The sequence below is a fragment of the Calonectris borealis genome, chromosome Z (assembly GCF_964195595.1).
Source record: "Calonectris borealis chromosome Z, bCalBor7.hap1.2, whole genome shotgun sequence".
NCBI lineage: Eukaryota > Metazoa > Chordata > Aves > Procellariiformes > Procellariidae > Calonectris > Calonectris borealis.
Window position 1 is genome coordinate 43,065,747 of NC_134352.1, and position 14,111 is coordinate 43,079,857.

The following is a 14,111-nucleotide window of genomic DNA, read 5'->3' on the forward strand; positions in this document are numbered from 1 at the left end:
TTAAAGGCTGCTTCCCCGCGCGGCAGCGGCGAGGTGGGAGGCCGCGGCCTCCAGGCGGGGCTGGCGCTACGCGCTGCCGCACGGCCGGAAGCAGGCGCGGTGCGGGCCGCGGTGGCGGCGGCGCGGCCCAGGGCCACCTCTGGAGGAAGGTCCCGCGGGCCGCGAAGGCGAGAGGCCGCCGCGCCGCGCCCCGCCCCGCGCGCCTGCGCACTGCGCGGGGCGGCGGCGGCAGCGCGGGGCGGCGGCGGCAGCGCGGGGCCGCCGCGTCTCCGGCGGCGGTGAGTGGGGATGAGGGAGGGCTGCGCTGGAGCCGGGCCGGGGGGGCCTGTCGCCGAGCCGCTGCCCGTCGGCAATCCGCGGGCGGGGCAGGGCAGGGCGGGGCGGGGGCAGGGCGGAGGGGCTGGCCTTGAAAGCGTGCGTGTTTCCTGCCCCTAGAGAGGCGGCCGGGCATGGAGGTGTTCCCGTCCCCGCTGGAGTCCGCCCGGTTTATAGCCGGCAACAGCAAAGATGTCTCCGTGGACGAGGAGGGGGCGCGGCGGGTGGCGGAGAGTTTGTTTGACAAAGCCTCGGCGGCGGAGTTCGGGCTGGCGGGGTGGAAGAGCCTCCACGAGCTGAACCCCCGGGCGGCCAGCGAGGAGGCGGTGGGCTGGGTGTTCCTGGTGGACACCCTCAACTTCTCCTTCTGGTCCGAGCGGGAGGAGCGGAAGTACCTGGTGAAGTACAAGGGTCAGACGTACAGCGGCTACTGGTCCCTCTGCGCCGCCGTCAACAGGGCCCTTGACGAGGGTGAGTGGGCGCCGAGGGAGCGGGGCCGGGGCGGGCCGCTCACGGCGGTCTGCGGGCCCGCGGTCAGCGGCCGGGGCGGGCGGGCGCTGAGAAGCGATGGGCGTAGAGCAGAGGCGCTGCCCCGGAGGGGGGAGCCGTTTCTGCGGGCTGCTGCTTTGGTAAATCTGCGTGTGCCGGCCGCCGGCGGAGCTGGGGGCAGGCGGTGGTTGGCGGCGCCGCAACAGCGCCCTGCGCAGGTGGGTGCAACTTGCGGCTCTGACCGGGCTACCTCTTCTCCGTTAAAAAGACTTGGGGGAACGGCGGTAGTCAGCTGTTCGTGACTTGTTATTTCATGTCTGTTCTTAAGATAAATTGCGTATTTCTATGACACGTGAGTAAACGAGGCTTGCACTGAGACTCCTCTGGACTGATCTAGTACCAAAGCTGCTCCAGTAAGGCTGAAAACCCATGTGCCTCCAAAACCAGTATTTTAGCGCTCACTTCTGTTGCTGTCATCAGAAGAAAATCTATTTGTAGGTATAGATGGAAGTTTTAATTAACTTCCTACGTGTTTGTTTGTAAATTAAGGGAAGGTTTGCTTTGAGGTGCTTTTTGTAAATGCACAACGTGGTTAGGAGCTAAGGGAAAACAGGCCTATGCTGACTGTACTAACTGTATTTGCCAGTGTGCTATGTAAACACCACGCTCAAAAGACGAAGACTAAGCAGTTGGGAAAAATTAATGTGTAAAAAGTAAGAAAGGTTCCGTGGTTGCACGTTGGAAATTGTTATCTGTAGAAGGAAGCACTGTTGCAAACAGAAACTTAGTTTTAAGCAGCTATGTGAGTGCGATTATCGCTGAACACTCAGTTGATTTTAAGAGTTGATGGATGCTTTAGATCTTACCGCATAAACGCTCTCATCTGTAGCAGGCCACTGCATTAGGTCTTAGGATATGTTATGATAACCTAAACTTCTTATTTTCACTTTTCTGAAGGAATACCTATCACCAGTGCATCGTATTTTGCCACCATGACGCTTGACCAAGTTAGGCATGTGTTTCGCTCTGACACAGAAGTGCCCATACCTTTGATTGAAGAAAGACATCAGGTGCTGAATGAAAGCGGAACAGTTCTGTTAGAGAAGTTTGGAGGCTCTTTCCTCACCTGTGTTAAAATGAGTGAGAAAAGTGCTCAGAAACTACTTCGTCTAGTACTGGAAAATTTTCCTTCTTACAGAGATGAAGCTGTATTTGAGGTAAGGTAGTTCTAACATTGTATTTCTTATGAAAAGAATTTACTTCTTACTGATTGTAACTTTAAAAGATAGCTCTGAGGTTGTCTGTGTGAATTTTTCTGAGAGGGTAGTCAGTTCAGAATTGATCTAATATTTGTGAATTGTTGGGGTTTTTAATCCAAGAAGTGGAAGGTGAACAGAAATGTTTCTGTGGACTCGGTGTGTTCAAAAGTAAAGTTCAAGGGAAATAAGAAGGAAAATTACTGTTATTTTAATATTTTTGCCTCAAATCAGTGAAGATACTGGTCTGTATAATGAAAGGAAAATCAGACGTTGAAGCAGTTGATCTTAATTATGTAAATTGCTATGAGTCATATAGATAGGGAAGAAGGTTTTTTAAATAATACTCTTGGACCACAGTATAGTTTTTTGTTAAGCTGGGCTAAAAGTATTGAGATTCCATTTCTCTGTCAGTCTCAACCTCTGAAAAGAAAATCACAGAATTTACCAGCAGTAAAAGAATCTTGATTGTCTTAAGTCCTTAAGTAGTCAGGAATTTCTAGTGGCAAGAGTCGTCTTTTTCCCCAGAGGAGAGCCATTTTTTTTCATATGCTGTCTCTATTTTCATCACTTTGTTGTAATTTATTTTGATACACTCCAAGTTCCCAAATAGATCACGAACTCCTTTGTACTCCTTACAAATGCGTAATATTTGAGATAATTTCTGCTTGAAAAATCAGAATCTTTCCCCTCCCCCCCCCCCCTTTTTTTTTTCCTTGAATTGCCATCAACCCCCCTCTCCCCCTTCTCTCTCTCTTCTTTTACCTTGAGGATCTCCACAGCTAATGAAGGAAATGAAACTCTGGTAGAATTGTGAAAATCCACACTATAACTGTTGTTGGTTGATTCAACAGGCGTTACACAAATGACTACAGGCCAGAATTAACCCATTCATTTGGCAGGGTTGACAGTATACTGAACCTTTTTGGAGCAGTTTTCCTGAAAGAAACTGATGGGAAGTAAACAGAGACTACCTGCTATTTTCTCTGTCTCTGGTTTTGCCTGTACAGGCATGATCTTTATTTAGCATCAGTGACATATGTAGCTGCTCCTGTGGTCAGTTCCATCTGCAGTAGTAGTCAGCTGTTACATCATTATGTCCAAAAGACTTTATTCTAGTGACAGTGCAGCCTATACTAATAGTCGGTGCAGTCTTTTCAGGGTAACTCCCTGGAATGCCAGTCACTGGAGCTTTGAACCTATTGCATTTATTACTTAAATCTGCCCTTAAGTAGGTGGCATAATTTTATTTTCCTTTGTCTCCTGCTGTGAAGTAAGATATGTTTACATGAAAAATCAGAGGTTCTTTCTAACTAATCTTTGAAGCTACTCGTTTAATTTATTGGGATTTTTTTACATATAAAGTAATTTTTTGGTTGTTTTTATGATCAAAAAGGAAATATTTTCCAAGTAAAGTGATAAATAGAGTATTTTCTTATCTTTATAGTGACTGTACTCATTGACGTAATGTCTTTCATGAGATGATGCTGAGTGCTTTATAAAGCAAGCCTCCCTAAAAGCAGCAGCAGACTACAGAATGAAAAGATGTTCCAAAAATGATCCCAGACCGTAAGCACTGACATAGTAGTAATGCCTGTTGCATGAATATGGAAGCTGCTTTTCTGCTTTCACTAAGCAAGATGTGTATTTTGAAGGTGGGTGAAATAATGTAGACCAAGTTTACACCCTACTTGTTTAAAAAAAAAAAACAGTGTTAGCAGCGAATGCAAGGTGACATGGATCACAGTATCAACATCATTTCTATATCATTTCTATCACAGCAGGTAGAGCTCTTGCAAGTAAGACTTTGCCTTCAATAAAGAGTTAGGAGGGAACTGAAAAGATGGTTAGATATCCAACAGCAAACCAGTGTTTTTCAGTAACTCTCCATAATAGAAATATATATGATTATAAAATAAATTCTGAAGTAGAACCATACTATCACAGACTACTACAGCTCTCCTACGTTCTGACTTTCTGGGGGAACTTCTAAAATTAACACAATTCTTTGGCTATTTTTTTTTCCAAACACGTACACAATTTTTTTTTTCATAATTACACGTTACTGAATGTAATTGTAGAAGTTGCCAGTGTTCTTTTGCTTCTGAAAAGTGAATTGGAAACCAAACCCAAAATCCCCGAAACCTTTTTGTGCTTGGGTGGATAGTTCATATTAGATGCTGTGCTGAATTTGAATCTTGACAGAAGTTTAAATACTAGACTCTGTTATACTCGCATATCAGGGTTTTCATGTTCTGGCGTAGACACAGTGGAGTCCTTTCTGAGCTTTCAGTCATGGGCGTTGCATGTATTTATCTTTTATTTGCCATCATCTGAGACTGAGGTTGTAAAATTCTTGTGATCCTCCTATTCTTTGCTTTTTTTACTAGCTGTGCTATCACATTTTGCTCTTTGCCAACACCTTCTTTCTTTTAATATCAGTAGGTCACAGTTAGTTATGTCTCTTGACACTGGATCTTTGTAGTGGAGAGAAGACACAAGTGTCGCTATATGTGGTAGTTTTTCCTGGAAAGTGAGGGTGTTGCAGGGGGAAAAAAGTGTAGTTGTATTGCCATCTGGTAAAATGTTCCATTTTTGGACAAATGATGCTATCTTTGAGACATAGTATCATCCACCTAATGCTTTCCTTGCTTTCTGTTGAAAAGAATGGTGGGAAAATTAACTACAAATGCTTAATAGTCTCTTTCAAATTGAGAATTTTACATAAACTTCAGAAGCTCTGTGCAGCATAAAAATTAACAATAATTAAAACAATGAAATTATAAATTCATCTGCTCAGTGACAAGTCCCAGACAGTATTTTTCCTCTTTCTATGAGATGAAAAGTTCCATTTGAATGCTCCCTTCCTCTGCTCTTGCAAAATGGCGTGGTGCTGGAGATAATCAGTTCTTTACTATATTGGAAAAATCTCAGTGCTGTAAGAGAGCGATGTTCTTCGTTTCCATTAGCTTTGGGGCAGTAGGAGCTATGATGGGATTTGGTCTATTAATTATTTGCTTCCTGTTGCAATGTTTCAAGTGGTGTTTTATTATTTAACATACAAAATTCTGCATGTTCTCTAGAAGTATGTGCATCTATGTCAAGTATGGAATGAACCTAGGGAAAGGAGGAGTTTTCAGGATGTTTGCAGAAGTTGTTCTGTGAAATGTAGTTGGACACCTTGTTATCAGTGAAGAATAGCATTTAATGACAAAAAGTATGCTTTGCTCTCAGGAATAGTAGCATTTTGACAATAAAGTGAAATTAAATTAGCTTAAAAAATGCCATTTGTAAATTGTGGTGATATGAAGAGTGGCAGAATAAAATGGGAAATAACTTGAATCCCCACCTACTTGTATTTCAGATGAACCATTCCAGTTACATGTTGTTGTTTAGCACATGTTGCCAAAAGTCGAAAATCTCATCTAACTATAAAGGGAGGAAAAAAACATAACCCACCAATATCTTTTTTCTTAAAGATGCGGATTTACATTCACACATGTGCAGCATAGAGTGAAAACCTCAACAGCATACAGGTCGTAGGATATCTTTAGTTTTTCTCCTTGTGAGTAGTCACAAAAGCATGTAAATCTTTGCAGGATTAGCACCAGCAAAGAAGTTTATGACAAAAATAGAACCATGCATAGTATCTAAGAAAATCTCGTATTTGTGAATACTCCTTCTACCGGAATTAATTTTCCTCTCTCCTCCTTAACTAACAAGAGAACACAGGAGCATTCATTAAAGTTTTCACTAGAATTTTCTTTCCTTAACATTACGGATAAATTGATTAACAAAATGTTTTAATTGTCTAATCCAATACATGCCTTTTATGCTTCTCTCCTCGAAATGAAAGGTTGGATGAACTGTAGGGTTTCTGAAAGAATTAATGTTTGCTGGACTCCAACTACCGTGTTTGCCAAGTGGAAGTAAACCAACATGAATGTGTTCTGAGATCCAAGTGGAATCTAAACAATTTTTATTCCACTGCAGTGACTTGTACTATGTTTTTCTTTTATTTCAATTTATTTATGAGCATTCCATATGGTACTTGTTTATGGTTTGATATTGTTTAGATTTTAAGGTGTTTAAGAGTGTCGCACTTTTATTCTGTTTTAGTTAACGAATATGTTTGCTTAACCAAATGGTAGTTTACGGTTCATAGAACCATGTAACTCTTACCTGTCTCTCTCTGTACATGTCATTAGCTGCATTTATTGATGTTTCAGGCACTTACATAATTCGTAAATTTCTTTCGTTAGAAAAAAAAGGTGTCTTTCTACAAACGGGCACAAATACTTGTGGCTGATACATGGAGTGTATTAGAAGGCAAAGGAGATGGCTCTTTTGATGACATTTCTAGTCTGACTATATTTGCTGACTACAGAATTCCTCAAGTTCTTGTTCACTTAAAAGCAATGAAGTATTCTGAAGAACTAATGAAGAAACTACGTGAAGGTTTGTTCCTCCCTTACTAATATCAAGTAATCTTACCTCTTGATGTTGTAGACTAAAGCTACTTTTAAAATGTAATGTTTTGTCCATGTAAAGGTTATGTGGTTGGTTGGTTGGTTGTTTTTCCTCCAGGGAACAAGTTCTTGTGTAGTGATGAGGTAACAGGAAGGAACTTACTCTCTAACAGTGATCTTGAATGAGATCTTAAGCTTACGTTTTTATAAAGATCTCACTGTTCCTTGGATTAAACATTGATAAGGGAAGGATTAAGGAGACTCTAAGCCAGTTGATTGCCGAGTTTCTAAAGGGCTGCTTTTGCCACTTTTCAGCATGAGTATAGTTGTGATTTTTGAGGTTTTGATAAAAGAAGCAACAATTCCTTTATTAGTTCAAACATGATGTAAAAGCATGAGGGTTCCTCTTTACTGTACTGAAGCGCTACTGGCAAGCAAGGTAATATTGTAAGCATCCGTTAAAAAAAAAAGATTGCTTTGAATGAAGTTAATTGTGTAAGACTAGAGTCTCATTTTTAAGCATGATTCCATCTTCCAGTAGTTATTAACTATGAACTTCAGTGAATAAAAACACAAACCAATCCCTTTTCCACTATAAAATGACTGTAGTTAGAGGTAGGACTGCTATTATGCAATTTTAATATCACCCAGCAAGATAAACAGATGAGTGCAATCATCCATGGATCTTAATAGAACGGCTGAAAATATATATATATGCCTATATCTATATATTAAATAGATCATGTAGACAATTTATGTTTTCCATGAATCCTAATAAGGACATTCCCATCCAAGTCATTCAAACAAATGGGTCCCTTTATATTTTTATATATATGGTTTTTTGGGTTGTGTTGTTTTTTTTTTTTTTAATTTTTAAATATTAGAGTTACCCTGGCAGAAAATATACCATCTCAAAATTATGTTTGACTATCCTTTTTGTCTCCACAAGCAAAGAAATAGTCATGTAGTGTGCAGTATAACCCAAACACCTTTTCTTAAACCACTCTCTCAGAATGTTGTTTTAATTGAACGGGAGATAAACTTACAAGTGCATATGGTAAAATTAAAGCAATCCTTAGAAAATGTATAGTGACATTGTTAGCAGTTGTAGTGTAAGTCATGAGAACTGCAGTCCTAGAATAGAATAAATGTTGTGGGGAAAAAAACAGCAATTTCAGGCCTGGGGCTTCTGTCTCTTGAACATAATTGGGTTGCTGTCTCTTGTCTCCCGCAGGAACAATTTTCCAGTCTGGAGATAAGGAGGAGGTGGAGATCCGTGGCTGTTCTATTTGGTGTTGTGCGTTGATTTGTAAGCACCTGCTGGAGCTCTATGAGAAGAAGGGTCAGGACATGCGTGGAAAGATCAATGCGGTTTTACTCGATTATCATCTCTGGGACTATGCCAGGGATCACAGGGAAGAGATGAAAGATATTCCGTTTCACCGTGTACGGTGTATATATTACTAAGTCTCCAGTCTGATAGCTATTGTATCGATGCATTATCTTTTGAATTGCAAGTATTCTTGTCATACACTAATTTGCAACTGGCTAAATCAAATGCTCATTTTCGGATGATGTATTAACAACTCTTTTTTTTTTTCTCTGAATCTTTCATTGGCCGTGACTGGAATTAATAGTGTAAACTTTGCTGGACAATCCATGTTAATTCAGGGCTTATTCCTCCTGCTTTGAGTTCTGCATCTGCGTATGTACACGTATCTGCACACGCACGTATGTATACACATACACGCGTATGCCTGCAGACCTGTCTGTCTGTGCCGTGCCCGAGGCGCCCTGTCACGCCTGCCTGCAGCGAGCTTGGCGAGAGAAGAGCTATTGCCTTCGTTAAATAAACGGTCCAGTGACATAAAGCGCGTGGGGCATAGCTCCCTTTTCATTGGAGGGGGCAGAGCGTGAGCAAACGCCGGCGTCAGCCCCCGGCGGGCGCGGGGGGGAATTCGTCCCTGGGGCGGGGGGGGCGGCACGGGCGGAGATCCGCCCCCTGTCGTAGAGCCCCGCCCCTTCGCCGCCGTCCTCCCGCCGCCGGGGGGCGCTGTGGGCGGCGGGGGGTGAGGCGGCGCCGCTCTGCCGCGGGGGCCGCCGCCGGACGTTGGCGCCGTTGCCTAGCGAGGCGCCGTAAACAACGGGGAGAGACCGGGCGCCGCCGCCCCAGCTGGGTCCGTCGCGGCCTGGCGCCCTACCGGCCGCGCCCCTCCGCCCGGGCCCGGCGGCAGCGGCCGGCGGTGCGGGACGGCGGGCCGCGCCGGAGCCGTAGCGGGGCTCCGCGGCCCAGCCGGCCCGGGCGCCTGGATTCCGCGGCCCCGGGCGGCTCCCGAGACTCAGGCGTGATCCCGTCCCCGGCTCCTCTCAGGTTTGGAGTAAAAGGTGCTCTTCGAGACACTGCAAACGTGGAAGATGTACTGGCCCGCTCTCGAAATACCCCTGCCAGCCATAAGCTTTCCAGCCTATTTGCTCCTGCTTTCTGGCAGCCGAGGGCACGCGGTGCATCGGCAGCGGAGCGTTTCTGTGGCTTTGGCATAGGCTTGTGTCATGCTCCCAGGTTCTGTCATGTAACAGAGAATAGGATTTCGCTCTCTTTCCCTCCAACTCCCGCGTGGGTTTAATTTTTTTTTTTTTAAGTATAATTTTAAAAGGGAGGGGGGAATGCCAGCACTTTAAAGCAGTACTTGCTAGGGGATAAAAATAATGTACCTGGATAAATAAAAACGGAAATCGATCAGAATGTGTTTTGAATCTGTAGGTAGCAAGTTCATATAGTTGTTTTTGATCGCCATGTCCTTTATGATAGGAGTCTGATTTCAGTCTCATGCTTTGTTTACTTGTTTTACTTCTGCTCAGTTAATAAAATGGGGCTTTTCTTTTTTCAACTTCAGATAGTTTCTCAATTCTGGATGCCCGAGTTCTCAAACTAAATGGAATAAAATGAAATGCAAAACCTCTTCTCTTTGCAACCACAAGACAACTGTTTAAAGCTGTTTGTTTTCAACAAACTTGAATTTTGGGGGCTTAGCTGATATGTTCTGCCAGTTTGGTAATACAGCTTTCTTAAAGACAATGTGTGGGAGTTTAGCAAGCAGGAAGTTCAGCAAACTTTCCCTTGCACTGCAAAGGTTCTTAGCATTAGCGAAAAATAAGAGATATGTTTGGGATCCAGCAGCATTTGATACCTGTGAGGATTTTTGAATGTTCATGAAAGACCACTGTAAAGAAAGGGTATTCCTTGATATTTACAGTTGTGCTACTGTACAGTTCTTATGTTGTGAGAATGAATACAGTATAAGGAGCAGTATAAGGAACCATGGTTGCTAAAATACATAATTAATAAAAAATAATTACGTATGTGCTTGAACATGCAGATTAAAATCTGAGGAATGCCTTATGTGTAGGAATTAGATACATTTAAAATCACATCTCCTTTGTAGGCAACACAACTGCTTTCTCTGTGCTTGTCGAGTTACAAGGCTTGGCACTTCTGAAGTGGAAGAGGGTTTTAAAGCACGTGTGTGTGTATACATATAACTTCTGGAGAAAAAGGGTTTGTTTGACTGATTTATGTTGCCTATGCAGCATGAATGCAGGAATAGGAAAATGAGAGGATTCATTGTAAGCATATGCTTTATCAACAGTGTTTATTAACAAACTCTTACGATATTGTTGCTTCATATGGCTGTATTATGTTCAAATAGAAAATCAGGCAACTTTCAAACTTAAGTCTGCTAGTTTGGAAATTAATAGAGGTAAAATTAATTTATGAATTGATTTAACAGTTATTAATACAGCTGCTTTTATATCAGGTACTTTTCAAGAGTGCAGTGGTGCTTCTTTATTCTTTAGGAAGTATCAACTTTCTACTTCAGCAGGAAATGAATTGTTATTTATTATGTAACATGGAAAACTTTTTTTTTTGGTTGCAGACAACTGCGAATGAAGTGCAAACAGGAGTGGTAACAGACTTCTTGTTGACTGTGTGAATACTGAGGGGGGAGCACTGAGATGGAGTCTGGCATGGAGGAGATACCGGTTAAAGTTGCAGTTCGAATCAGACCTTTGCTTTCCAAAGAAGTACTTCATAACCACCAAGTGTGCGTGAGATTAGTGCCAAATACACAACAAATTATCATTGGGAAAGACCGTGTCTTCACTTTTGATTTTGTATTTGGCAAAAACTCAACCCAAGAAGAAGTTTATACTGTTTGCATTAAGCCTCTTCTAGTGTCTTTGACTGAGGGATACAATGCTACAGTGTTTGCATATGGACAGACAGGTTCTGGGAAGACTTACACCATCGGAGGTGGCCACATTGGTAGGTTGAGTAAGTTTGGTGGTGAGTAAGTTTTAAAGTGGTGAACAATGTATTTGTGCAAGTTAAATATTTAATACATAGCAGATGATGCTGCATAATTTTTAAGGGCTAATGAAAAAAGGTATAGTAAAAAAAAATGCTTCCAAAGTTTATGTGATAATTAAACTGTTCTAAAACCAAATTGTCCATAAATTAAGCTATACCAAAAATATCTAAGAAAAAAACAACTTATAAAGTGCTCTTTCTCATTCACCATTTTAACATGCAACTTAAACTAGAATTTCTTCCTGAAATGCAGTGTTTTGGAGATTCTTGCTACATTTATCTGACCTTGAAAATGTCTGTGTTAGGCAATTAATTGTTTGCTTGCTCACTCTTTGCTTTTTTTCTGAGAGGCATTTCTATGACATCATAGTCTTCCATATGGACATGAATAGATTATTCTAAATCTCTTGGGAGGTATTGAAATCTTCCTTTTATTTAGAATCATAGAATCACAGAATCATTTAGGTTGGAAAAGACCCTTGAGATCGTCAAGTCCAACCGTAAACCTAACATTGCCAAGTCCACCACTAGACCATGTGCCTAAGCACCACATCTACACGTCTTTTAAATACCTCCAGGGATGGTGACTCAACCACTTCCCTGGGCAGCCTGTTCCAATGGTCGACAACCTTTTTGGTGAAGAAATTTTTCCCAATATCCAATCTAAACCTCCCCTGGTGCAACTTGAAGCCATTTCCTCTTGTCCTATTGCTTGTTACTTGGGAGAAGAGACTGACACCCACCTTGCTACAACCTCCAAGTTGTAGAGCGTGATGAGGTCTCCCTTGAACCTCCTTTTCTCCAGGCTAAACAACCCCAGTTCCCTCAGCAGCTCCTCATAAGACTTGTGCTCCAGGCCCTTCACCAGCTTCGTTGCTCTTCTCTGGACACGCTCCAGCACCTCAGTGTCCTTCTTGTAGTGAGGGGCCCAGAACTGAACACAGGATTCAAAGTGCGGCCTCACCAGTGCCGAGTACAGGGGCACGATCACCTCCCTGCTCCTGCTGGCCACACTATTTCTGATACAGGCCAGGATGCCATTGGCCTTCTTGGCCACCTGGGCACACTGCCGGCTCATGTTCAGCCGGCTGTCAATCAGCACCCCCAGGTCCTTTTCCTCTGGGCAGCTTTCCAGCCACTCTTCCCCAAGCCTGTAGCGTTGCCTGGGGTTGTTGTGGCCGAAGTGCAGGACCCGGCACTTGGCCTTGTTGAACCTCATACAGTTGGCCTCATCATTCTGCTTACTGTTATAACTTCACTTGTCTTTCCTCTAGTAGTAGTTATTTAATGTTTTTGTAAGTACATTGCCAGCCAAATTCTTTAGATAGCGGATATCACAATCTAAGGCTGTTCATAGCTCAGCAATTTTGGTTTTATACATATATTTACTAAATTCAATGTGAGCGACCCGTTATTTTTTTGGTAAAAAAGATTCTTGGTATCCTCTCATAGACAAACAGTTTGTTTCCATATTCTTGAATAAAGAACACAAATTAATTATGGAAGCATTGTCCTATGCTGAATATTAAAAAAAAAACAAAACAGAGTTTGTCATTAGTGTTCCATATCTACTTTGAAAAAATAGGAGATTACTGTACGTGTTGGTCATAAATCTTGTCTCACCAAGTTACTAATGGTCTTTGCTGTATTTAAGTGGAATTTATAGTTTCTCAAACCTTTGCGATGTCGTTGCCAACCATAATGAGTAGGAATAAACAAGAAATCTATACTCTGAAGAGTATACTCTGAATATTCTATGTAAAACTGTTACACTTACTTGTACTTAATTTGACAATTTAAATTTAATTCACAGTCTTGTATAATTTTATTTGTCTAATCCCTGCGACCTAGCTTTATTTTAATCTATACTCTGAAGAGTATAGATTTAAAGTAGACTCCACATTTTTCATAACTTTGGTGATTATAACATTATGTAATTTAGAACTTAACTTTGAATCCTATTAATGGATGCAAACAAATACTCTGAAGCCCAGAAAAACAAATATTTACAAAAATCCTTGGGAACACTGAGCTCTTCAGATTCCTTAGTATATTGAGTAGCAGATCTCACAGACTTCTCTCAATCTTCAGTCTTTGTAATTTATGCAGCAGAATGACTGCAAGATTCTGTGACATCTTTGCTTATATTTTAGCGTCAGTTGCAGAGGATGAGAAGGGCATAATCCCACGGGCTATTCAGGAATTATTTCAGCATATTTCTGAAAACCGTAACATTGATTTCCATGTGAAAGTATCTTATATAGAGGTTTACAAGGAAGAACTTCGAGATTTGTTGGAGTTGGAGACCTCTGTGAAAGAATTACATATCCGAGAAGATGAAAAGGGAAATACAGGTAAGATTTCAGCTCTAAAATTTGGTGTGTTTGGTTTCAGTTGTGTGCCCAAGTTACTCTTGCCTTCTCTTGAAAGGGCTTATTCATTACTAATACTAGAAAAAAGTTACGTTTTCAGAATATAAACTCAGTTTAGCTGATTTGAAGTTGTTTTGGGTTTAGATGCCTGTGAATGATGTAGATGTTTCATCAGAAATGGCAACAAATGATAAAGTAGAAGTACAGTTATTGCTTCTGCAAATTGTGTCTAGAAACACAATAGTATGTGATTATTCACTTGAATAAGTATTTCAAGATTAAACCTTTGCTTCTCCCTTCAAAATTATAATTGTTAAGCCACTTATACTGTAAATAACTGTCCCCTTTCACTATGAAATGGGTGGAAGAGAACATTTCATTAGGACTAGCATCTGATATTTCTTGGAGGCTTTGAAATCAACGCTTATCCTATAGTTCTTCTGTCCACTACATGAAAATGCTAGAAGAATCCACTGCAGAGATATTTTACTCTGAAACTGTATAATCAGGTGGTGTTTTTTTTTTTTTATTATTCTTTGTGTTCTAATTGTTGTGTTTGCTCTAATATTAATATACTGTTGCATTGAGCTGGCATGATCTGTAGCTGGAAGAAGGCACTAATTTAGCACAAATCTTGCAGACAATATCATTGCTTCATAAGGACTGCGCAGTATATTTTAGACTATTTCCCTTCTTCAGTACAGTTTGAGTCAGCATCAGTTGATTGTGCTGGGATGTTTTCCATTCTTCATTAAAACAGAGGACAAAAAATATGCTTGGTAGGAGTACTTGGTAGAAGGACACTTCCACAGTATTAGATTACTAATACATACCTGTCCAA

General features: G+C 41.6%; 2 protein-coding genes across 11 annotated transcripts in view; both read left to right on the forward strand.

Moving 5' to 3' along the window:
* Positions 1-223: 223 nt before the first annotated feature.
* On the forward strand, positions 224-8,401 carry QNG1 (Q-nucleotide N-glycosylase 1). 4 transcript variants are annotated; one of them, XM_075137699.1, is made up of 5 exons: positions 224-278; positions 436-786; positions 1,762-2,021; positions 6,323-6,518; positions 7,764-8,401. In XM_075137699.1, the coding sequence occupies exons 2-5, from the start codon at positions 450-452 to the stop codon at positions 7,994-7,996; spliced, it is 1,026 nt and encodes a 341-aa protein (XP_074993800.1). In that variant the 5' UTR covers positions 224-278; positions 436-449; the 3' UTR covers positions 7,997-8,401. The 4 variants fall into 4 exon arrangements, with proteins under 4 accessions (XP_074993800.1, XP_074993803.1, XP_074993802.1 ...); XM_075137702.1 differs by lacking the exon at positions 224-278 and adding an exon at positions 1,133-1,298 and having other exon boundaries at positions 554-786; XM_075137701.1 differs by lacking the exons at positions 224-278; positions 436-786 and adding an exon at positions 794-1,302.
* Positions 8,402-8,747: 346 nt separating this feature from the next.
* KIF27 (kinesin family member 27) overlaps positions 8,748-14,111 on the forward strand; it is a 29,980-nt gene continuing 24,616 nt past the window's right edge. For 2 of the 7 annotated variants that reach the window (XM_075137686.1, XM_075137689.1), the window contains exons 1-3: positions 8,748-8,914; positions 10,465-10,853; positions 13,052-13,252. In XM_075137686.1, the coding sequence (XP_074993787.1) occupies positions 10,544-10,853; positions 13,052-13,252 (511 nt within the window). In that variant the 5' untranslated portion in view covers positions 8,748-8,914; positions 10,465-10,543. Of the gene's footprint in view, positions 9,090-10,464; positions 10,854-13,051; positions 13,253-14,111 lie in introns of all 7 variants that reach the window. The other 5 variants (XR_012671024.1, XM_075137683.1, XM_075137684.1 and 2 more) reach the window with 4 other exon arrangements.

Bases quoted from the DNA above. Each gene is read 5' to 3' on its own strand.
- QNG1 (XM_075137699.1), top strand. From the start codon at position 450: ATGGAGGTGTTCCCGTCCCCGCTGGAGTCCGCCCGGTTTATAGCCGGC. The intron at 787-1,761 runs GTGAGTGGGCGC...ACTTTTCTGAAG, and splicing joins CAACAGGGCCCTTGACGAGG to GAATACCTATCACCAGTGCA. The intron at 6,519-7,763 runs GTTTGTTCCTCC...TGTCTCCCGCAG, and splicing joins AATGAAGAAACTACGTGAAG to GAACAATTTTCCAGTCTGGA.